This window comes from Anolis sagrei, chromosome 2, assembly GCF_037176765.1.
Source record: "Anolis sagrei isolate rAnoSag1 chromosome 2, rAnoSag1.mat, whole genome shotgun sequence".
NCBI lineage: Eukaryota > Metazoa > Chordata > Lepidosauria > Squamata > Dactyloidae > Anolis > Anolis sagrei.
In genome coordinates this window covers 119479987-119504180 of record NC_090022.1, presented here as the reverse complement: position 1 = coordinate 119504180, position 24194 = coordinate 119479987, and the positions used below count along the sequence as shown (strand labels likewise).

At 40.4% G+C, this 24194-nt stretch overlaps 1 protein-coding gene across 2 annotated transcripts in view; it reads left to right on the top strand.

Annotated features, from left to right (window-relative positions):
* Window positions 1–23587, top strand: part of CYGB (cytoglobin) — a 64034-nt gene extending 40447 nt beyond the window's left edge. For both annotated transcript variants that reach the window (XM_060764604.2, XM_060764603.2), the window contains exon 4: window positions 23455–23587. In XM_060764604.2, the coding sequence (XP_060620587.1) occupies window positions 23455–23506 (52 nt within the window). In that variant the 3' untranslated portion in view covers window positions 23507–23587. The remainder of the gene's footprint in view (window positions 1–23454) is intronic.
* The last annotated feature ends 607 nt before the right edge of the window (window positions 23588–24194 follow it).

The window sequence follows — 24194 nt, the reverse complement described above, 5'->3', positions numbered from 1 at the left end:
TCAAACTTCCCCCTGAGAAAATCCTGCCAAGAAAAACTGATCATTGGTTCATCTTGGGTCACCCTAAGTTCAACAGGACTTGAAGATACAGAAAGATAACAGTGATCGATTCAGTCATTATCAGTTTCTGGAATCAACTTATTATTGTAGACTTAAAACTGAGAGAGGGCCATGGGGAAAGTCAGCTTTATAATTTCAGTCTGACAGGAGCACCAAAGGCCAATGCTGAAGGACATTGAGTCAAAATAGGTTGTTTGCGCCAGCCCTGAAATATGCAATATTATCTGAAAATACTCTCTACCCTCTGAGGCAAAGAACTAGAGTTTCCTAACTTAAGTTATTAACATTTTGATTGATTTCAGACTGCAGTTTCAGGGGACTGTTCTTCAGTTTATGAGATATTGTGCTTCTCTCAGTTCATGCAAGGATAGGCAATGTGTAGTCTTCAGGCTGTTTATGAGTAATCTTCAAATTAGGTTCTTGTGGGGGTTTTTGGGCTATAGGGCTATGTTCTAGAGGCATTTCTCCTGACGTTTTGCTTGCATCTATGGCGAATGTGAAGATCCCTTACCTTGCCAGCCTGGGTGGCAGGGCCTAGGAGAGGCAGGCTAGTTAGTTCAGCCTTAGAAGGCCTGGCAGAGGGCAGCAGGAGCCATCTTAGTTTAGGGAAAACTCCATTCCAGAGAGGGGGAGTGGCCTAGGCCTGAGCCAGCCTTGGAGCAGCCAGGATTGGTGTGTTAAAGGGGGGCGGAGTTGGACTGTTTGGAGGGAAAGAAAGAAGCTGTTTTAGTCAGTCAGTCTGTTGATGTTAGAGTTAGAGCAGGATTACAGTTTTAGGAGTTCGTGATTAGAATAGGCAGTTTGCCTGAAGTTTGCCAGCGAATTAGGCTGTGGCAAACTGGGGACAGCTATTTAGAGAAGGAATAGCTGGGTTTTATATTTGTAACAAAGAAAGAACCATTCTCATGCAACCGTTACGCTTACAAGAACAAGAACATTTTATCTGTAACAGCCAAGCTTATTAAACTGCATTCACTTCATTCTGCACTATATTTAAATAAACTTTACTTGTTTATTTTGAAACTTAAAAGCCTGAGTCCAGTGTACATTTGTGGATTTAGTCCCTTTTCCTTTTAAATCAACCCCATCTGTTTTCCTTCAAAGAAGCCCTTTAAAACACAGTACTTGGTGGTCTAAAAAGCATTTTTACCATTTTAAATAGCTAGAGCGTTCCTGTTCATTTAGTGTATGGTGGCAGCGAAAGTTTAACTAGAGAGACATCTCCTCAAATGTTATATTGGTGCCAAAGTGGTGTGAAGTCTTTATTTTAAAGGAAGGACAGTTGGTGGGATCTGTTGGCCCCCTGTCCAGACAGCTATAAAGCTCAGTCTTTATAGCAAGCATCCTCAGCATCCTCCTTAAATTCTTTTTAAGGAAAGTAAATATGAAATGTCATCTTAAAGTAAATGTGTAATGTGTAAAGGTAAAGGTTTCCCCTGATATTAAGTCTAGTTGTGTCTAACTCTGAGGGGTGGTGTTCATCTCCATTTTTACGCTGAAGAACCAACATTGTCCATAGACACTCCCAAGGTCATGTGGCCAGCATGACTGCATGGAGCACCGTTACCTTCCCGCCAAGGCAGTACCTATTGATCTATTCACATTTGCATGTTTTTAATTGCTTGGTTGGCGGAAACTGGGCCTAATAGTGGGAGCTCACCCCTCACCCCAAATTCAAACCACCAACTTTTTGGTCAGTAAGTTCAGCAGTTCAGCAGTTTAACCCGCTACGCCACCAGGAGGGCTACCTGTAAATGTGTAACCCCAAGTTAAAAATTAAAAATTAATAAGCAGCATGTTTTGTGTATCAGAAGAAGTTATAACATAGCTCTCCCAAAGATGTTATATGAAGAAAAGCCTGTTTGGAGGCAGTGACTTGCATCCAGATGGAAGCTCACATAACTGAATGTTGATTCCTTAACAACTACTACCATTGCTAGTATTCTACTATTTCTACTTCCAGGGTGCAACTCTATTCATGCTTCGTCTATCCCTTCCATCCCTATATTTTGGGCAAACAACCGCTCTTGTGCTGTTTGTGGCAACAAGTTGCCCACAATAACAAAGAGAACATTGAGCCAGAAAGAGCTAACATGGCAATGTTTTAATGTTAATTTAGAGAGGGAATAGCTATCAGAAGTCAGCACTCTGATACCGAACACTTATGCTTGGGTAATTATGAACTCTGATGTTAGGATAAATTGCCGTTCTTAGTAGGGCCTCTAGCACCAGTTTCAAAAAGCAGAGGTTCAGAACTCATCTTCAAGGACACCTTACTCCATGAAACACCACCCATGCACACTTGTAATTTTTAAACCAAAAAAACCTCATAAAAATTATGTGACTTCTTCATCATTACGAGAATGATAAAGCCCCAGATATTCGAGGGGCTAAGATGGGAATCCCAGTGAGGCCCTGAACCAGTAACATGCTCTCATTATTTACAGGGCTGAGAGATTTCAAGAGAAACCCTATTATAATTCCATCTGAATTCACAGCAAGACTAGAGGGCCATGAAGCAGCATGACATCAAGAAGCTCTGTAGGCTGTCTCCAGCATTCACAGGCTTGTCTGGACCACATTAGACTCCCGAGGGATTTCATTCATCACCCTGAATGCTGTTGACATGTCAGACTTTCAAGAAAGAGAATAATGAATGTCTCCAGAAGACTCCTGTGACTTTACAGCAGGGTTCCATCATCCAAAAGGGGCCAAGATTTGGGTGCCCTATTGATGCTCTCCCTACTGTGTGAAAGCTGCATATCTCTGAGCAGCTCTGATATGGTGGTGATAATGTTGAAATGATCCATCTATGTTTGTGAGGGCCAAATATGTTATTCTTCCCATGAGGTCAGCACTGCTCTAAGAGGAGAGTGCTGATTATGTGGGAAAGACCCACCCAAATAATCCCATCCTCAAGACTGGCCTATTTGAACATTATTTCAACCTCTTGTCTGGGGGGGGGGGTAGGACGGGGAATTAGCTCCTGTGTGGCTAGGAGAGCAATGAAAACACTCTGGAAGTTCTTTACAGCTGCTGAGTTAGGAAAATAGGAATGAATGCAGAGAAAAATGATATTCCATAACTACTGAATGTTGGTGCCAAAATGATGGGAGATGCCTCCAGCGTCAAAGTATTCCATATATATATATACACAAATATGGAGGTGGTGCAGTGGGTTAAAGCACTGAGCTGCTGAGCTTGATGACCAAAAGGTCGCAGGTTCAAATCCGGGAGCAGAGTGAGCTCCTGCTGTTAACCCCAGCTTCTGCCAGCCTAGCAGATTGAAAACATGCAAATGTGAGTAGATCAATAGGTACCACTCCGACGGGAAGGTAACGGCACTCCATGTAGTCATGCTGGCCACATGACCTTGAGGGTGTCTATGGACAACCCCAGCTCTTCAGCTTAGAAATGGAGACGAGCACCAACCCCCAGAGTCGGACATGATTGGACTTAATGTCAGGGAAATACCTTTACCTTTACCTATACACAAATATAAAAAGTGTAATATACTTGAACATATTGGCTTCCCTGTTCCTGGTTGTTGTTACCGTGAATTCTAAACCTCCACATGAGATAAAGCTTGGGTTTATTGCTAATATTTTGTAGATATAGACACATATTTTTAATAAACGGAGTGCAGATGCCTTTAGCTGCCATCCCTTGGGTGATGATCCAATAAGCAAAACAACAAGCCACTTACAAATATTGGAATCCACCCCCTCTTCACTTTCTCCCCGTGTCTCCTTTCCTCAAATCCATTATATGAGAAAGTTATGATCTGAATGTATTGATAAGACATAATGGTCAAGCAGTCGAAATGCAAATAAATTTAAGAAGAAGGGAATTAAAAGTTGGAGGAGGGAAGAGAGCAGAAAAGAAGAATGAATCTTGGCTCCGCTCGTAGTTCTCTCTTAACACACACCCAGACAGCTGCTACATGTTTTCTGCAGGTCTCATATCTGGAGCCCAAGCGGTCTCTGACTTCAAAAGCAACAAACATTTCAAAATTGAAAATTCTTGGAAACTGGATTTCATTTATCTCTTCTGTTTCCCATGTGCTGAGTAGATACGTTGTATATTGCATCACATTGTGTTTACTCTGCTTGATGCTTTGCATAGTTTTAGTGGCTTGAATCTAACGTACTTTGACTTGAACTAATTAGATTGTCCAAGAACCCATAGGCTGCAATTACTCAAGCAAATTACAGGGCTCCAGCAGCTTAAAAAACATCCCTCAAATGTCTGTGTGAGACAGAAAGGAGCTGGATTTCCACGCATGCAATGCTTTATGCCATGAACCTTTATGCCATAGCAAATAAGCCTAGGTGATGGGCAAAGGTGTATATTAAGAAGTGAGCCCTCAGTGGCAAAAATGGGTTCAACCCTAGTGCCGGTAGGACTGAAGACCAAAAGGTTGGAGGTTCAAATTGGTGGAGAACACAGATGAGCTCCCTCTGTCAGCTCCAGCTCCCCATGTGGGGACATGAGAGAAGCCTCCCACAAGGATGATAAAACATCAAAACATCTGGATGTCCCCTGGGCAATGTCCTTGCAGACCGCCAATTCTCTCACACCAGGATTCGGAACAACTTGCAGTTTCTCAAGTCGCTCCTGACACACACAAAAAATGTACTCGTGATTGTCCAGCTGTGTCAGAGATAATTAAGAATAGCCTTTTATCAGACAGATGGGGTGGGGATTGGGTTTAGCTCTCATTGACACTGCCAAACAACTGTTTGTAAGATTACATATTTGATGGGAAAACATACAATATAAAGTACATACACTGCTGGACCTTTGTATGTGTATTTTCAATAGAATGTAATCTTAGGCTCTAGGAAGGCCTATGTGTCCTGTGTGAAAACTAAAGGTTAAAATTGTCATAGCATTTTAAAGTTGTGAATGAACTAAGTCCATCTCTTCAAAACATGTCAAAAATCAAAAATATAAAAATGATCAAAATCTCTTCCCAGAAATTTTCTTCAAAATTCTCCTTTGTAAATACTTTCCAGAAACACTTTATTCTCAAATACCCATCGGAGAGTTACAATACATTTACCATCTCTATGGACTTCATCCCATGCAGTAATATCAGTGTTTCTACACCTTTAAGAAACTGCAACCCATGGTGTCCTTCACACAAAGCAAGCTTCAGCTGTGGGATTGAGATATTTTGCCATCAATGATTCCAGAGCCTTTTGGCAATCTACTTATTTTTAAATTCCTGATGTAGAGACGGACAAAATGGACAATTTCCCTATGTGACGTTAATCCCTGTTGTCCCCTTGTAAATAAAACACTGACAACGAGTGTGGGAGGAGCCAAAATGCCCATTTCTCCAACGATCCCAATGCAGAGGCTTGGGGAAAGATCGGGGTTGATGTTTTTTTTAAAAAGACAACTAATTGAAAACCTGGAGGGACAATGGGAGGAAACAAATTTCTACTGTGTGATGGCAAATCAAACAGATAAATCTAAAAGAAAGCACAGAAAAGGAAAAGGTGTGGTGGGGGTAGGAAAATCATCTGTTTAATTTCCAAACAGAGTGTTGCAAAGGGAAAACCAACAATCCCAAATGCTTTACTTATCCCATGGGATGATGTCCTATGTGATGTGCAACAAAGTTTGATCTCATAGGTGGTATACAGCAATTTTTAGAAGCTGAAAGGAGGTGAAATTTAGCAATTGACAGCACAGTCAGGAGTACAGAAAGCACAGTGGGTATTCAAACTTCAGGCATCACTTTCTACATCAGTTTCTGTGTCAAATGTCCCCCTGTGCAGAAGATTCTGCAGCATATTCTAAAATGAACACAATTCACATTATGGTCACCAAGTTACTGTGAGCTGTCATTCCTAGTTGCACTTCCAACAATAACCAAGGAAGGAAGTTGTTTGGTGAAATGTACTTGATAACCCATTATTTAATAGCAGTTGGTGAATCATATGCAATAGTGACTAATATCTAGTAGCTGACGTGGTATTTTAAAATTGACTACCACTGATAATCTTCATTAGTTACCAATGTAGTTTGAGTTCAGTTCCATGATGCTGATTTTGCACTTCAAAGAGGTATGTAAAAAAGGTGTCAATGAGTTCCTTATTTTAAAGAAACAAAGAAACTTCCAACCTGCTGACCTTGGAGATTTTGAACCAATCTCAAATTTGTTTTCATTTTTGAGTGAGTGGCTCAGCCTGTTACAGTAAGTTGTAACAGGATCCTTTTTCTGTTCATTTTCCTATTTCCTGTGTGCAATGTTATTGTGTCTTCTGCACTGTACCTAACTGAAACCTGCTTGACCGCAACACAGTCCCAGGCTCTCTTGGATCAGCCTAGCTAGAGATTCATTTTTGTTTGACTTTCAGCCTGCTTTGGGGATAGAAACTGCCCTGACTGCTAGTGAAAGACAATGCAAGTGTGATCTTCTTAATTCTTTTGGAGCTTTTGGGCTAAGGGCAAGCCCAGAACACGTTTGCTGTCTGAGAGAGAGCAGAAATGTTCATCCTCTCTCCTAATGCAAAGTGCATAGTATCCAAAACTAACTAAGATAGTGGGTTGCCATGAGTTTTCTGGGCCGTGTTCCAGAAGCGTTTTCTCCTGACATTTTGCCCATATCTAAGGAAGGCATCCTCACAACTTCTGTGGACTCAGAACAATGAAGCTGGCCAATGTTTTGCTTCAAAATCCATCGCTCAAGATGTCAAGTTGTTTCTTATTGATATCTCCGAGAAACCCCTGGAGGTTGTTTATCCTTCATGTTTGTGTGTGTGTGCACGTACACACACAGGCATTCATATTTATGTATTTAAGGCTGCTAAAGTTTAATCTCCACCAATCCTGTGGAGATTAAAGTCCAGATCCCATTGATTGGTTGCATAACACAAATTTATGATAGCACAGTTATGCCAGCATTATACTAATGTGGAGATGCACTGTGGCACAATCAGTTGCCCATGGAGGGGACAGTATCTCTTCCTCCCATACTGTGCAGTAGTTATACTGTTTGTGCAATCTGTAGGACTGAAGACCAACATCACAGAAAATGTAATTGCTTGAATAACAAAGTTTCCACCATTTTAAGTCACCAATAATCAATGACGTTAAGAATAACAACTCTTGGCTATATTAGGCTAATCATTATGCATTTCTGTTCTGTATTCTTAAAATATTTAGCATCAGAATGTCTTAGGAATCCAGGATAAATATTCCTAAAACTGCATTACAGGTTGAGTATCTTTTATCTGAAATGCTTAGGACCTGAAGTTTTTTTGGATTTTGGCGTATTTTGGATTTCAGAATTTTAAAATAAGGGATGCCCAACCTATACTGGTCCCCATTCCCACTCATCCCATTTCCTTTAAAAAATTATACTGGCTGTAATTCAAAGCATTTTTAAAGCAAAAGGTAATATAATTGCAGTATGAAATTAATTAAACTAATATTTGCACATTACATAAATAGTGGGCACTCTTCCATTATCCGAGCGGAGGCCACCAGGGGGCTCTAGAGAGTGAAGCATAGTCCATTTTACGGGGGTGGGTTGAAGGACAAAAACAATTTCCCCCTGTTTTCCTGTTATTCCCCCCACCCATGTCCTCATCTTGGAAACAGCCCTTTTTATGAAATGAGAAGTGGGGAGGGGAAATAACCAACAAAATGGTTATTCCATGGGAGAAATGGTTTTCTTTCTTCAACCCCCCCCCCTGTAAAATGGACTCTCCTTCTCTCTCTAGCGCCCCCTGGTGGCCTCCTCCCAGATAATGGAACAGCATTAAATGGTGTAAATGGAAAAAGTAATAAATCAAGTTGCAACCTAAAATAATTTTAGATGTAAAGGCAGGAGGCATAGTAGCCAATGCTGACCGTGGCTTGAGAAGAATACTTTTTATCAAAGTTCTCAAATACTTCAAAAACAATAACCGTATCAAACAAAATAAGATAATATGAGAAAAAAAGAAAAAAGATACAGTGAAAGAAAAGAAAGGAAAAAGAAAAGGATAAAAAGATAAAACGGCTGCCAGTCTTCTTGACAATAGATTGAACTCCTATTAATTTATAAAGTCCTTCAGTGCTTCTCTTTTACAATAGATCATCAATCCACTTTCTATAGTGTACATTACAGAAAGGAGATTGATGATTTATTGTATAATGTACATGTACAAAAATAATCTAAAGCATCAAGCATATAATCATATATGTCTTCTCTACAGAAAGTCAACAACCATTATTAAAACGTATTTAACACCTTTTAAATATTACTAGTCAATCTCTTCTCTCTTTGCCTCTTAACTATAAATAGTTCTATTAAACTTGTCAATCTACCTTCTGTTCCCCCTTTTTACAAAAAAAGGAATCACAACATCAGTGGTGCCTACAAAAGAAATTGTATTTCATTTGTCTTATAAATCATTAGCTCTTCTGTAATAATTCTTTTTCTTTCTTTCTTCACCCTCCCAAAACTGTTTCTCTACACCAGGGGTCCTCAAACCTTTTAAACAGAGGGCCAGGTCACAGTCCCTCAAACTGTTAGAGGGCCGGATTATAATTTTTAAAAAGCATGAATGAATTCCTATGCACACCGCACATATCTTATTTGTAGTGCAAAAAAAAAACTACTTAAAAACAATACAATAATTAAAATTAAGAACAATTTTAACAAATATAAAAATATCAGTATTTCAATGGAGATAGGATTGTTGTTGTTATGTGCTTTCAAGTAGTTTCAGACTTAGGTTGACCCTGAGCGAGGGCCGGGTATATGACCTTGGAGGGCCTTAGTTTGAGGACCCCTGCTCTACACACTTTGCTCCAAAAGTTATATTCATTTCTTTAGATTCACATTTATCAAGATACTAAGCCACAGAAAGCAGTATTGATTTCTTTACACAATCAGGGTGAGTGTGCATAGACTGGAACAACAGAAAACTTCAAATACAAAACTTAAAATTGTGATTACTATAATAATTATAGTTATACATCATTGTGGTTGAAAGGCAACTGGTTAGCCCAACTTGTTTCCTCCTGTTAAATAATGCAGGGGATGACCTGAATGAAAAGACCCAGCAGGTGATCTCACCCAGGTCCTCTTCATCCCCAGCAGCCATTCAGCTTGAAAAGACCCAGCAGGTGATCTCACTCAGGTCCTCTTCATCCCCAGCAGCCATTCAGCTTGCCCTTCAAACCGGTTGGCCCAACATCTGCTGGGATGAAGGAAGTTGGACTGTGACCGTGAGGTAGACAGCTTCTGCTCTGTAATCCCTGCCTGTCCTGCAAAGCTTCCCATGAGATAAAAAAGAGTGAAGGTATATTACATAAATAGACCTATAGATAAGTCAACCCAGATTTTGGGGTTGATATTTTTTTCCTTAAAACTTCTAGATTTATGTATTATGTGTACACACCAAACAAGCTGAGATAAAACTCTTCTCTAGATGTTTCCACAAGATCTCAGTTGTACTCCTTCTGATTCACTAGTGTCTCCACTGGTTACAAAGGGACAAAACCTATTAGAAACTGGTGCATCTGGTAGCTTCCCTGTTAGTGAATGAACCCAGGATTTTTGCCAGAACCTGGAGATAGATTTCAGCATCACAGATAGCTTATTTCAAGTTCAAACTAAAACCTGGAAGCTATTCATTGCCCCACTAATATAGACGCACCTGGGGCTAAATATATAAACTGCTTAAAAACACACCAACCCTCAAATTGTGATTGCCTAAATATTACTTTATTGTACTGTAGTTAGGCAAATCAGTGCACATTTCTGTCCTAGGTTGTTTAGTTTCATAAATCGAAGACTCCATTCTTATTGCTTTATCTTTTTTCCCTCAAAGCTCTGTTCCTTTAAGTGGGATTTTTAAAATTCAGCATGTTGCTGCTTTTACATTTATCCTATGGACACATCTTTACATTTCATTTTCCTTTTAGCCCTCGAGCTGTAGCCTCTGCTCTATGATATCCTCACAGTGGTAGTCTCATTAATGAGGAGCCATTCCAGGGGACATACACTTTATATACGAGAGTAAATACATAAAAGTGGTTATTTCTCTTATTCACAGAAACCACTGCAGAATCTCATAATATTTCATTTTTATAACATTTAATCTCCCACTCTCTGGTTCAAATTCTCAGGATGGCATAAAATAAACAATAAAAAGAACAAAAGTAATTTTGTGAAAGAAGTTGGTAGCTACTTAACTCATGATTTCTGTACTTTATGATGTATGGCATTTGAGGAAAAGACAAGCAGAAATTGTCTTTCATTTCCTTACATTTACTTTTCTCAATATTTTAAGTCTGTAAGCTAATATTTACCTTTTGAAAACAATGTGATTAGGTTTTCACATTTATCTAATCAGCCTAGAGATCCTGCTTACCAGAGGTGAGCAAAATGAACCCTAAGAATTGCATGTGCCACCCCAACAACTTTTTGTGCCCTCTGACTCCTTCACAATGTGCCAGGAAAAATGGGAGTGAGGATACCCCCAGCCCTTCTTCCCCTTGAGGCCTCTAAGAGTTAGAGATTTTGATCGGCTCTCCACCCCACAACAAAACTGGATGTGGATGCCAGCCAATTCTTCTTTCCAATGCCTTTTCTTTTCTTTTAGGGGTTTTTGGCTGGTGCAGCCTGAGGGCAGGTACTGGTACTGAAGATTTGATTCCAGTCTTGCCAAGTTTGCTCACATATGAAGTAATCAATACTGTGAGGTCACAAGACCAATGATAACTGAGAGTGGGGACCATTTTCAGAAAGGAGTGCTTCCTACCTAGCCAATTGATTTGACTTCATGATAATGTCACAAAAGTCAATTCCACGTGAGAGCATTGTTTGCTGCTGTCACTCTAGATCAGGGGTCCACAAACTTTTTAAACAGAGGGCCAGGTCACAGTCCCTCAAACTGTTGGCGGGCCTGATTATAATTTGAAAAAAACATGAATGAATTCCTATGCACACTGTACATATCTTATTTGTAGTGCAAAAAACACTTAAAATAATACAATAATTAAAATGAAGATAATTTTTAACAAATATAAATTTATTAGTATTTCAATGTTAAGTGGGGGGCTGCTTTTGGCTGATGAGATAGGATTGTTATTGTTATTGTGTGCTTTCATGTCGTTTCAGACTTAGATTGACCCTGAGCTAGGGCCGGGTAAATGACCTTGGAGGGCCATATCTGGCCCCCTTGGCCTTAGTTTGAGGGCCCCTGCTCTAGATGGGCAACTCCTTTTACACCTGTTTAGACCCTTTTTCCTCAGTTAATGAACAGTGATATTTCAGTGAATGGCAATGCTCCTTTTCTGGTATATCTCTAATTTTTGTAGAAGCCAGGGATTCTAGAAAGAAATAGCAGTGAAGTGACTGATTAAAATGTAGCTATGCGATTATATTCCACAGCCTGGTATATTGTCCAGCAATTTCCGTTGGGTCTCTATGCTTGCAACCTTTGTCTTGCTCTGATAATAATCAACAGATCAAAGTATATATAAAAAAACAAGCAAAAGAAATGGACAATCACACAAGTCACATGGAGAGTCTAGGGAAAATATTGGCAAAACAGAACAAAATATGAGTTTACTATTATACTCATGTATGAGTCAAGAGCTGCTTTGTAGGCCAAAATTATCAATTTTGAGTGACTCATAGATAAGTCAAGGATTATTCCACAGAGAGGGGAAAGCCAGCCCAAGCCATTGCCATTTTCCTCTCCAAACATTCAAAAAGGCTGTTTATCACCCTACACAGAGGGGTAAATGATTTCTTTTTTGATAAAGGAACCATTGTCTTCTCTGATTAGAATGGCAGAAGTTGAAAGCTTAGTGTCTCCTGGTAGAATCCATAAGAAGCACCCACTCACTCTATTCTCTCAACTCACTGAATCCTCTCAACATTTCTACTGCTACTACTATTTTCCCACCAGGCCTTCAATTTGTATTTTATTTTAAGAGGACTTATGTATGTTGTATGTTGTGTTTGCCCTGTCCGTTTTTGATAAGGCCAACTGGCTAATCAATAAAATTGTTCGTTCATTCGTTGTCCACCAGGCCAGAACAATTGTCATAATGGAGAGATTAGGGTGGGTCAATACATGTAGGTTCTCGCAGGATGGACTAAATTCTTGTCTTTCACTTCTCTACTTGGAGAAGGGGAATGTTCCTTCTTTGATAAAAGTTAGGGTACAGTATGTGGATTAATTGAACCAGGTTTGTTTTTTTTACATGTATATACATGAGAATATACGGTTTCAGGGTTACAAAATGTAGATTGCCACCATATCAACATGGGATTGAAATGTGCAGGAGGAAAGGTATGTGTTTCTTTTCATCTGAAGGAAGAGTTGGTAGTTCCTGATGAGTTAGGAAGGGAGTAAAGTAACCAAGTAAGAGGTGAAAGGTAAAAGAGAAGTGATCAGTAGCGGATACTCTGCTGTATAGGTGAGCAGGGCAGATGCATGAATGATGCTCCTATTGCACATAGTTCCGTCCTCAGTTTTCCATGAAGGAGGAATCAGACAATTATGTATAACCATTTTGGGACTCTCCCCAGGCCAAATACTTTGCTACAAACAATTAGCCTAAGACAAAAGTGGGAGATTTGGTAAATAACAACCTGCTAACCAATAGGCCTCTCCAATCATTTCTTTCTTGCCCAGATATTATAGTCAGCCCTTTACATTTGGTGTGGCCAAGGGTGTACAAAATGGAAAAAAATAAACCTTATTTTTGAACCTGATCTTTTTTTAGGAATCCCGAAGTCCTTCAGTATAAATCTAGGGTCAATGTCTAGCAAAGATTGATGACAAAATCACACCAGCGGACCTAAAGATTCTTAGAGAGACTATATTAATTAAATCTCCAAATAATCAAATCTGCAAACATCAAACTTACAAATGTAGAGGGTTGGCTATATTTAACAACAGAGCCTCCCCACCCTCACCGCCCCTAGTTTTCACAGACATTGTGGGAATCCAGTGATGAAAACAAATTAAGAAATGATTTCTTATTTTGTTCTCCTTCTCTCTCCCATGTGTCAATGATCTTCTCTTCTCCAAATGCAGTAACAGATTGTACAGCCAAAACAAGTGAGTCAACAAAAAATATCGTGAAGGAAGCTTCAGGGGAGCAGGAGGGACTGTGTAGCATAATAGCTACCCACTTAAACCTGAATTCTTCATGTCTTCTTGTAACCCCAAAGGAAAAAAGTATTTCCATATACTGATTATGCTTAACATGCAGATCCAGTCCTTGGGGTGCTCTCACCACATCCTGTGGACACTTTCAACACAAGACGGAAAGATATTAACATGAAAAGCTCTCTCAAATAACTATGGGCTGGATAGTTTCATGTATGGGAACAAGAAGGCTCCAGGGAGCCTGTGTTAGGATAGAAAATTGTTCCCACATAAACCACTGGTTTGAATCCAACTTGGATCTATGGGCTGAAGGTCAATTCACATCACATGTTATCATGTATTATCATCCCAGGCACAATATTATTCATTCATTGCAATACAGTTTGCATACACAACATCCTGCCAGAATTCTGGCAAGGTTGTGCATACTGGAGCATCATCTCCACTGTGGTCCTCCTATTTCTAAAAAAGAAAGTGGGATTATGAGAATCTGCAGATAAGCAATGGGTGTCCATAAGTAAGGCAGGCAAACACAATAATCTGAGGTTAAATTGATGTTGTTGCTTATATAACAGAGAAAGAGCAATAAGGTAACACAAACTCCTTGCTGGGTCCTTCACCTCTCTTTTTGTATGTGCTCAAGTTGGGACAATTGGCCATGCCATTCCATGCCCTTCCTTTCAATCATCTTATATAGATCTGTTGGCAGTGCTCCTCATAATTGATGATCCAAGGGTCTTGTGCAGTGCTTTTGCTTTTGAAGAGTTTTCTTTGTCAGGGATGTTCTGGGCCTTAACATTCTTGATGAAGGATATTCTATCCTACAGAAGCAAATGCCTTGTTTTAAATCAAGTATCTGGCTCATTGTCATTACTAATGTTCCCTGAAATTTGATGGGTAGGTTGCAGTTTGTCATGACTTTATTGCCAAGTCTCAGTGCTTTGGAGTCATGGGAGTCATCGTTTTTTACAAGATTTTTAGCCTTCTCTGTAAAACTACAAATCTCAGGATTCTATAGCACTGAGACAGTTAAAGCAGAGTCAACCTGCATTAATTCCATAGCGTAGATGCCCCTCTAAAGAGCAATAAACTTGCTCCATATTTTACTCCAGACGCTAAAAGAGCTATCCAAGGTACTGACACCTTTATTTAAACTAGGTCTCAGTACTTGTATATTGCTGTTAAAATTCAGATTAAAAGTTAGAGTGGGGTGAGTAGCATGGAAACCGTCTGCCACCGCTAGTCTAAAAAAAAAAAATCACTAGAGGAAAAAATTCTTAAATGGAGGACAATTTCCCCATTTTCCCTTCCACGTAGCTACAATTTTGACCCACAGGAATCTGGAGACTGCAGCTTGCCTATGACATCCCCCATAAATGCACACACACACAACATATGTTGTGTGTCGAAGTATGATTGTTTGTTTGATCCACAGAGGCTCCTACATGGCTTGATGTGTCTGGATCAAACTTGGGACACCTACCCTTCATTATCCAATTTAAAATAATGTATGAGTTTAAACTAAAAAAGAAAACCTTCTTTGGGCCCAGGGCTGAGGGAAAGTAAAGGAACACAATGGATTGGTTATTGCTAGGTGAAGTGGCCTTCTGTCATGTGACTAGGAAAGAAAGGAGACAAAATGGATTAGCTGCTGCTACTGGATGTGTGTATGATGGAAAGGGGAGCCCCAGGTGGCATAGTGGGTTAAACCAGGGGTCCTCAAACTAAGGCCCAGGGGCCGGATGCGGCCCTCCAACGTCATTTACCTGGCCCTTGCTCAGGGTCAACCTAAGTCTGAAACGACTTGAAAGCACACAACAGCAACAGCAATCCGATCTCAAAAGCAGGCCCACGCTTCTCACTGAAATACTAATAAGTTTATATTTGTTAAAATTGTTCTTCATTTTATTTATTGTATTGTTTTTAAATGTCTTTTGCACTACGAATAAGATATGTGCAGTGCGCATAGGAATTCATGTTTGTTTGTTTTTTCAAATTATAATCCGGCCCTCCAACAGTTTGAGGGACTGTGGCCTGGCCCTCTGTTTGAAAAGTTTGAGGACCCCTGGGTTAAACCACTGAGATGCTGAACTTGCTAACCGAAAGGTCAGTTATCTGGGGAGCAGGGTGAGCTTCCACTGTTAGGCCCAGCTTCTGCCAACCCAGCAGTTCGAAAACATGCAAATGTGAGTAGATCAATAGGTACTGCTGCAGCAGGAAGATAATAGTGCTCCATGCAGTCAGGCTAGCATCATGACTTTGGGGGTGTCTATGGATGATCCCAGCTTTTCAGCTTAGAAATGGAGATGAGCACCAACCACCAGAGTCAGATACAACTGGACTTAATGTCAGCGGAAAACCTTTACCTTTACTGTGATGGAAAGGAGGGAGGAAAGGCAGGAATTAAGGAATGGAAGGATGGGAGAGGAAAGGTATGAGGGAAGAAAATTTGAATTTGAACACAATTTGGAAAAAAAAAACATATCCTCCAAAAAGAAAAAAAACATATCCTCCAACATTTCACAGATTGAAATATAGAGACATCTAGCCAAGCAACAAGAGACATCTAGCCAAGTTGTCAATGCGTATTGAAGAGGAAGAGCAGAGAAGCACAGAGAGGGTGCAACAATGTGCTTTTGCTTGAACCTAGTGGGACATAGGGAAGATTCATCCATTCTCATCTCTCCCTCCTGTTACGTTTACTGAGTGCAGATTACTTTTGCTTTTTGAACCCAGCCAACATAAATGGAAATAAGATGGGGATTAAGGAAGAAAGCAGCAAGAGGAAAGGAAAGCAGGCATTTTAAAAGCAGCAGAGGAAGTGGAATGACAGAGGATTAATTGTACCTCTATACCTACCTAGCTTTTGCCAAACAGCACAAAGTTAGGATGGACTGCAGATAATAAAGAGATTTCAGTGCCCATGAAAATGTCATGCTCAAGTGCCCCCAGGCTTGTTCTTAGAATGGTATGCTAAAAATAGGAGTTTCTATCTGACCTGCAAACCCAAATTCTGTGAATTAAACAAAGCATGCAGATTATGTTGCATAAATATACTAATCTGCTGTCTTTATTTAGGATGCAAAATGGTTGCCAAGGAGTAGTGGCGGTGGACAGGAGAGGATGGATAGGATAGATTACCTCAAAAGAGCATATTATACACAAATGCATGTATGAAACCCTGGTGGCCTCTTTCCTCCCAGCCTGTTTTTCTCTGTCACACTCTCCAGTTTTCTCTTGCACCAGATGTGCAAAAAGGATGTGCAAAAACCCTGAGGGATGGAGTTGTCACAGCTTCATAGAGAGAGTTTTGGAACAGAGCAAGTCCCCCTCCCACTCTCACAATCTAGCAGGAAGAGTCCCAATGAAGTTTATGTCATCTCTTCCCCCCCCCCCCCAAGATACTTTAAAGTTCCCAGTTCCTCTTCTCTCCTACCACTTTCCTTCTTGATCCCTCAACTAACTTTAGTTGCCACCCTTCCCAGCAGGATCAGGGAAAAGCAAACTGTTGCCGCCTCTCCTAACTTGTCCTTCCTCATTAATAACTTTTGCCAATTTGACTACATGATGATGTTTCTTGGCTACATGCATCCTGGTTTTCATTTGTGAAATATTGCAAGTTATTGAATAAGCTGGCAGAGAAATAAACCAGTGTCAATCTCACCTTCTCTCCTACAATGGCCTCTTCTAAGAATGTTTCTACACTGTAGAGTTATAACAGTTTGACACAAGTTAATTGACATGGTTCTTCCTGTGAAATATGGAGGTTGGAACTGTTTTAATGTATATTTATAACTGTTTTAATTGTGTTTTATGTTATGTCATTATATTGTGTCGGCATTGAATAGTGCCTGTTGGAAGCCGTCCTGAGTCCCTCTTCGGAGGTGAGAAGGATGGGATATAAATATTCCAAATAAATAAATAAATAAAATGTTGTGAGGTATTTAGCTTTCTCTGACAGAGAACTGTAGTTTTCCCTAAATTAGATATCCATGAATTCTTTAGGATGAAGTCATGGCAGTTAAAGTTGTACCAAAGCACCATAATTCTCTATGTGGATGTACGTACTTTGAGGAAGCAGCTTCTGGGCTAATATTAACCTTGCCTTCATTGCAGCCATTCAGTTTGCCCTTGGAGTTGCTAACTTATAATGCACATAAGCTGTATTTCACTTGATAAGCAGCAGGACTGTACACTTTGACACTGGGAGAGAACTTCTCACTCATAGATGCCTATCATTTAGTTTGAACTACCATTGTATCTCATCCTTTGTATGGAAGCTTGCTGCTTGGAATCGCATCAAAAACTGCTTTAATGAATGTATCAATGAAACAACATATCTGATTGAGAAGGATGGTTCAAATGCCCTCTGGCTTATCATTAAAATGGTATGCTAGAAATTGCAGCTTCCTTCTGACCGGCAAACCCAAATTCAATCAATTCAACAAAGACAATGATTGCAGAGAATGGGAAGAAATGAAGCCAGAGCTGAAAATACTTAATCTATAGGCAAGGAAGCAATCGCTCAGACAAAAGAAAGATATCAGGGAACACTAGAGTTGCGTTTCTACCTCGGCTGCCCGCTCTAGGCTCAGATTTGCTTATGTGACACAAATGTTTAGTTAACATTTTCAACAAATGTTGAAAAGCCTCCAATGTCTCAATGGGTTAAACCCTTGTGCCAGCCAGATTGCTGACCAATAGGTCAGCAGTTCAAATCCAAGGAGAGCGGGTTGAACTTCTTCTGTCAGCCACGGCTCCCCATGCGGGGACATGTGAGAAGCCTCCCACAAGGATGTTAAAACATCAAAACATCGGGTGTCCCCTGGGCAATGTCATTGCAGACAGCCAATTTTCTCACAACAAAAGTGACTTGCAGTTTCTCAAGTCACTCCTAACATGGAAATAAAAATAAATAAATAACAAATCTGACTATGGAAACCTATAGTGTTGTGAAAATTTCCTTGTTGTTTTCATAGTCTCTATTACTGTCTCATAGAACAGAAGCTATTGCACATATGTACTGATTGTGGGCTTTGCAGACACACCTGGTTGGTTCACTGAAGTAAAAAGATAGTTGATTAAAAAGGCATTTGGTACAGAATTTTGCTTACGTTCTTAAGCAGTGCCATGATGAGAAGCAGGAAACAGCACCAAACCCCGGGCAGAGCCGGTCAGTTATATGCAGTGTCTAACTGCTGCTGACTTGCATTTGCAAACCAGTTGAAATTTGGAACTGTTCATTGCTATACTGTGAGTTTGCCTCTCTGGTGTAGGAAATTCTAAATGGCTTATATTTAATCCAGAGTTTGGAAATGAATATCCTTCCACTTCAACTCCTTTCTGTAAGGAATGCATCATAAAAAATGTACTGCCCAGCTGCTTGGAATATCAACTGAGCAACAACACGGTCTTGTGTGATCCGACATAGTAGGTGTGCTGGAGTGAATACAAAAACACATACAGTATGGCTGCCATTTTACAACAAGATTGGAGAAAATATTAACTGTGGAATGCATGCCCCAAGGCAGGTTGTGCACCCTATCTTTTTTATTTCTCTTTAAAATAAAACTATGGATGGATGGATGGATAGATAGATAGATGGAGTGTAATTTTAAGGTTAGTCCCCATCTGTTTTAAGCTCAGTTGTGTGTTTTTAAAAAATATTTTTAGAATGTTTTTCTATGATTTTTGGTAGGAGCCGCAGAGGGCGACTCTCCAAGGTTCTGCTGATACCAGTGCGACTCCATCTCCTTACAATCCTAAAGCTACTTGTTAGTTAGTGCTATGTTGAGAGTTAATTATGTATGGACTTCATTGTGGGATGAATGCCATACCACATCCTTTCATCCCTCTTGAACATTCTGCTTATCAGTGGCCAAATCCTATGTAAACAATAAGCTTCTTCTGAATTTTGAGCTGTCTCTTGGGAAGCTTTAAGTTGATTACTATCTCATAATAATGAACAGTCATGTATTTCTGCTCCATGGCTCAGCTAGATAATAAAGTGATGACAGTGAATTTCTAGGAATTTAGGGAGATTCTTGGAGTTGAAGGAAGAGAGCTGGATGGTCCTGCATAGAGGTGTCATTACGCAAATGTGTCAGGATTGAATTGCTTTCATTGCCAGAATTTCAGAATCCCAACAGTCTGCTAGATGGTGTGGATCAGTGTTTCCCAAATGCTGATCTCTCAGGTATTTTGTATTTCAGCATTCAGAATCACTGATCATTGGCCAAGGCAGCTGAGGCTTCTGGGAGTTGAAGTCTAAAGCACCTGGAGGACTAGAGTTTGGACTAGTGTAGATAAAATTAAGCTAGAGGAATCCAGTGGTCCATCACTATGATTAAACACTAATCCAGTGGTTCTGTGGGCCGCTATGCATAAGCAGAGAGGTGACATGAAGAAAGTCTACCTCCTTTGTCCCTGATCTCAACATGGTTAATGTATTCTCTCAAGTATTAACAGCTATGGGTTGCTGTGAATTTTCTGGGCTATATGGCCAAGTTCCAGAAGAAAATATTAATAGTTATCTTCTGCTGATAATGAATGGATGAGTCTGAGTGCCTTAGTTGGTTCAAATAGGTATGCAATTCCATATCTAGACTGGGTTCTTTGAAGCTACAATTGTTGAACCAAACCTATAACCAGTAAAACCAGCCATGATTTCATCAGTCACGCGCAACATTACATTTGGCCTGGATTTTCTTTTTCAGGTTGTCTATCAAATAAGAGAGAGATCTCCTATCATAATACTAAGAAAGAAATGTGAGCTACTCTTATCTGCCTTTTCGTCATCTGCTCAGGGTGATATGGTTTATCTGAGAAGCTCTTATATTTATATAAAATGATTTTTTCCAGTTAATATAAATTCTATCAGCCAAGACCAAAATTAATGCTCTGGTGTTTGATGACGAATCGATTCAAGAATGGGTAATGGAAAGGACACTGAATGCTGCAGGAAAGAAACATATATTTATCTAAATTAAATATCCACTTTCCAAGCTCCTCTCCTGATATAATCCTTCAAGAAACAAGGAAAAAAAGGAACGTGGGTGGGGGTGGGAGGATTGGGGAATTAAATGACTGGTTTCTTGCTCTGCCCTCCTGCGCAGGGGGAGCTGGTTAATGACTAGAAATTACACATCTTCTCATTTCACAGAGAGATGGAGCATGGAAAATTCCATTTCTCCCCCTGTGAAAAACCCTTGCCAACAGTCCCCATGGGATCCCAGAGCCTCTAAATATAATACAATCACCAACCTGCAGTTTTAAATTAACTCGATGCGTTCCTTAAGCCTCCCCCACCCGTCTCCCCCCCACACTCCTTCCCTTCCCAAAAGGAAATACTCTTGCTAATGCTACAAATAAACTTGTCAACCCTCTGCAATTACATTGGGTCATTCTAATCTTATTATTTTGAACTAGTCCCATGAGAGTGTTAAATTATATGGCAAAAGTTCAATGCAATGCAAATGTATTCAGAAAAAAAGGTTCAGTGGGATTTATTCCCTGGTAAATGTGCATAGTATAGCATCGCATGAGAACCAAAGTGATGCAGTGGTTTGAGCATTGGACCTAGGATGCTGGAGAACAGGGTTCAAATTATTCCTCAACCATGGAAATCCGCTGGGCAACCTTGTCAAGTTATATTCTTCCAGTCTCTGAAGACGGCAGTGGCAAATCTGCCCTGAACAAACCTGTCCAATAACAATAGCGTCTCAGTAGTGTTAAATCTAAAGAATGCCGCTAAGGCATTTTAGTTATATTGCATTAATTTTGCAAATAAAACAACAACAGCAATGAATTTCATAGAAATTATAAACACTTCAGCAAACAAAAAAAATTGAACAAAGCTGCTGCCTCGAAAGCCATAGCACCTATATTTTCTCCCATTTATCAGTGTGTCATATTAATTCAAATTACTGTTTTGTTTTCATTTTATTTAATTCCAGGAATTTATCACTACTTTCTAGATTTCCCTGAATTTCTCTAAGTTGCTTCTGAACCTAGATGAGTTGCGTCATTGGAGTGTTGTGTGGTTTCTGAGCTGTATGGTTGTGTTATAGCAGCATTTTGGAGCACGGTGCCACCTATATGCGGATGACACTCAACTCTACTACTCCTTTCCACCTAAAGCCAATGAAACTGTCCTGACCCCAAAACCTGTCTGTCATTACTAATTGATTGGATGAGGGTAAACACACTGAAATGTAATTCAGACAAGACAGGGGTGCTCCTGGTTAGTTGGAAGGCAGACCAGGGATTAGGGGTTCAGCCTGTGCTGGATGGAGTCACATTCCCCCTGAAGACACAGGTCTGCAGTTTGAGGGTCTTCCTGGACTCAGCACTGAATCTGGAGGCTCGGGTATTTGTGGTAGCCAGGAGGGCCTTTACATAATTAAAACTTGTGCGCCAACGGTTCTCGTCCCTTGAGAAGCCAGATCTGGCCACAGTGGTCCATGTCTTCATTACATTCCATCCTGATTACTGTAGCACACTCTATGTGGGGCTGCCTCTGAAGAGATCTTGGAAACCTCAGCTGGTCCGAAGAGCTGCAGCCAGGTTGCTAACTGGGGCTATCTACAGGGAGCGGACTACCCCCTTGTTGCAGCAGCTCCACTGGCTGCTAGTCCTTTTCAGGAACAATTCAGAGTGCTGGTTGTGACCTTTAATACCCTAGATGGTTCAGGTCCAGGCTATTTGGCTGACCACCTCCCCTTGTACGAACCTGCCCGGGCCCGGAGATCTTCAGGAGAGGCCCTTCTCTCGGTCCCATCTCCATCTGAAGCCCGGTTGGTGGGAACGGGAGAGCGGGCCTCCCTTCTCAGTGGCTGCCCTGGAGCTCCCTTCTTCGCAGGGAAACCACAATAGCTCCCTCCCTGCTGTCCTTCTGGCAGCAGGCTAAAATATTTTTATTCAGACAGGCTTTTAAAGATGAAGATCTAGTCAGGGGGTCCTGTGGTTTATAACTTTGAATATGTTTTAATTGATTTTAACTGTTGTTTTTTAGTGCTGTTTGTGTTTAATTCTGTTTAAATGTTTGCATGTTTGAATATTTAAAATTTTATATGAAGGCATTTATGTAATGCTGCTTTCAGTCCCCTTTGGGAGAGATAAAATGGGGTATAAATAAATAAAATTTTAAAAATAATAGTAATTCTCCCCTGATGTTTCACCTCCATCTGCAGCTGGCATTCCAGTCACAGATGCAGGCAAAACATCAGAGAAAATGTTGCTAGAGCATGGCTGTACAGCCCAGAAACCACACAACACCCCAGTGATTCCAGATGTGAAAGCCTTTGACAATACAGTTACCTCATTGTTTTCATTATCCCTGAATATTCTGTGTAATAGAGTGTCAAGAGTGCTAGACCTCAACAGCATGACCTGGTGATCTTGGGACACTTAGGCTTGATCTATCTTACTCTGCCATATAACCCAAAGCAGATAATCTGGATTCAGAAACTGGGTTATATGGCAGTGTAGGTGTCTGTCTCTTGGTCATCTACTTCACAAAACAATTGTGAAGATTAAGTGAGATTAGGTTAAGATTGGAATTATTGGAGAAAGACTGGGATTGAAAATGCAATAGATAATATTGCCCAAATATGTCTACAAAATTGGTGCTGCATTACTAATACTGTGGTCCTTTGCATGTTTACCCAGAAGATGGCGCTTTCCCGGAAATAAGTCCTGCAAAAGTCAGTTTATCTCAGTGTTTCTCAACCTGGGGTCCCCAGATGTTTTTGGCCTTCAACTCCCAGAAATCCTAACAGCTGGTAAATTGGCTGGGATTTCTGGGAGTTGTAGGCCAAACACATCTGGGGACCTCAGGTTGAGAACCACTGGTTTAGATAAACTGAAAAGATAGATAGATAGCAAGATAGATAACTAGATAGTGTAGTACGTGTAAATGTGCCCCTGTGAGTCCAGTAGGTGTGCTTTTTCCACAGTGGGTGAGCCATCTTTTCTGTTTTTGTGTACAGGATGGAGAATTGGTGACCTTGGCAGATGTTTTTGCACTATAGATTCTACTTTTCTTGACCTATGGCAGTGGGTCTGACAAGAGTTGGTTTTCCAGCAGTACCTGGAAAAATGTTGCCAAGAAAACCTCATGATAGGTTCATTTAAGGGTCTTCTTAAATCAACTTGAACCTTGTTGCGTAGATGATGGACAATCAGTTATCTGGTTGGAAATGCACCAAAGCACTCAGCCTAGTCAGCCACTTCCTTTGCTCTTCTCTCCTTCCAGGAACCCCCAGGTGACGGCGGTGGCAGCAGCGGCTGGAGCAGCAGCAAAGTGACAGAGCCCCTCCCACAGACCTGAAATGCTGTTTCTCAAAGAGGAATAAACTGGCACCAGAACAAGATAGCACCCAAGAGAACTACATCTGTCTCCTTTAATTATCCCGTGTACATATTAGTGAGTGGAAGTGCTTTATTGTTTCTATAGCTAAGGCCAGCAAAGCTATAGAACACCAGGTGTGCATAAGCACTCTCCCTGAAGTATAGGCAGGCAAATTTAAATCACGTACACTGTGACGGGGGGAGGGAATATCTTTAATTTCCCCAGGGGGAAAAAGTTAAACCAATCACGACTGTTATAGTTCATACACATGTATAGCTCTGGGGACTTACAGTGTTTGTTTGCCTTGCAGAGGACATTCCATCAAATGACGCTGAGTTTGTTTGTTTCCACCTTTTATACTAAAGTGACAACAGAAAGCTCTAGTATTTGAACTCTGCAAGTACTTTTGTGCTCATATACCACTTGTGCGTAACTTTGTGCCCTTGTTTCATTCAAAACACTAGTGATGTGTGTGCATAAGTGCTTGCAGGATCTAGGTCCAGAATTGTATCCGCATGATCCATTCACATCCTTTCAGGATACATCCGATCACAGTAAACTTAGCCTAGATTTTGAAATTTTAACTATGGGTCTGGTTCTAGTCTTGTCCATCATTACTGCTTTTATCTGCTGTTAACTCCTTT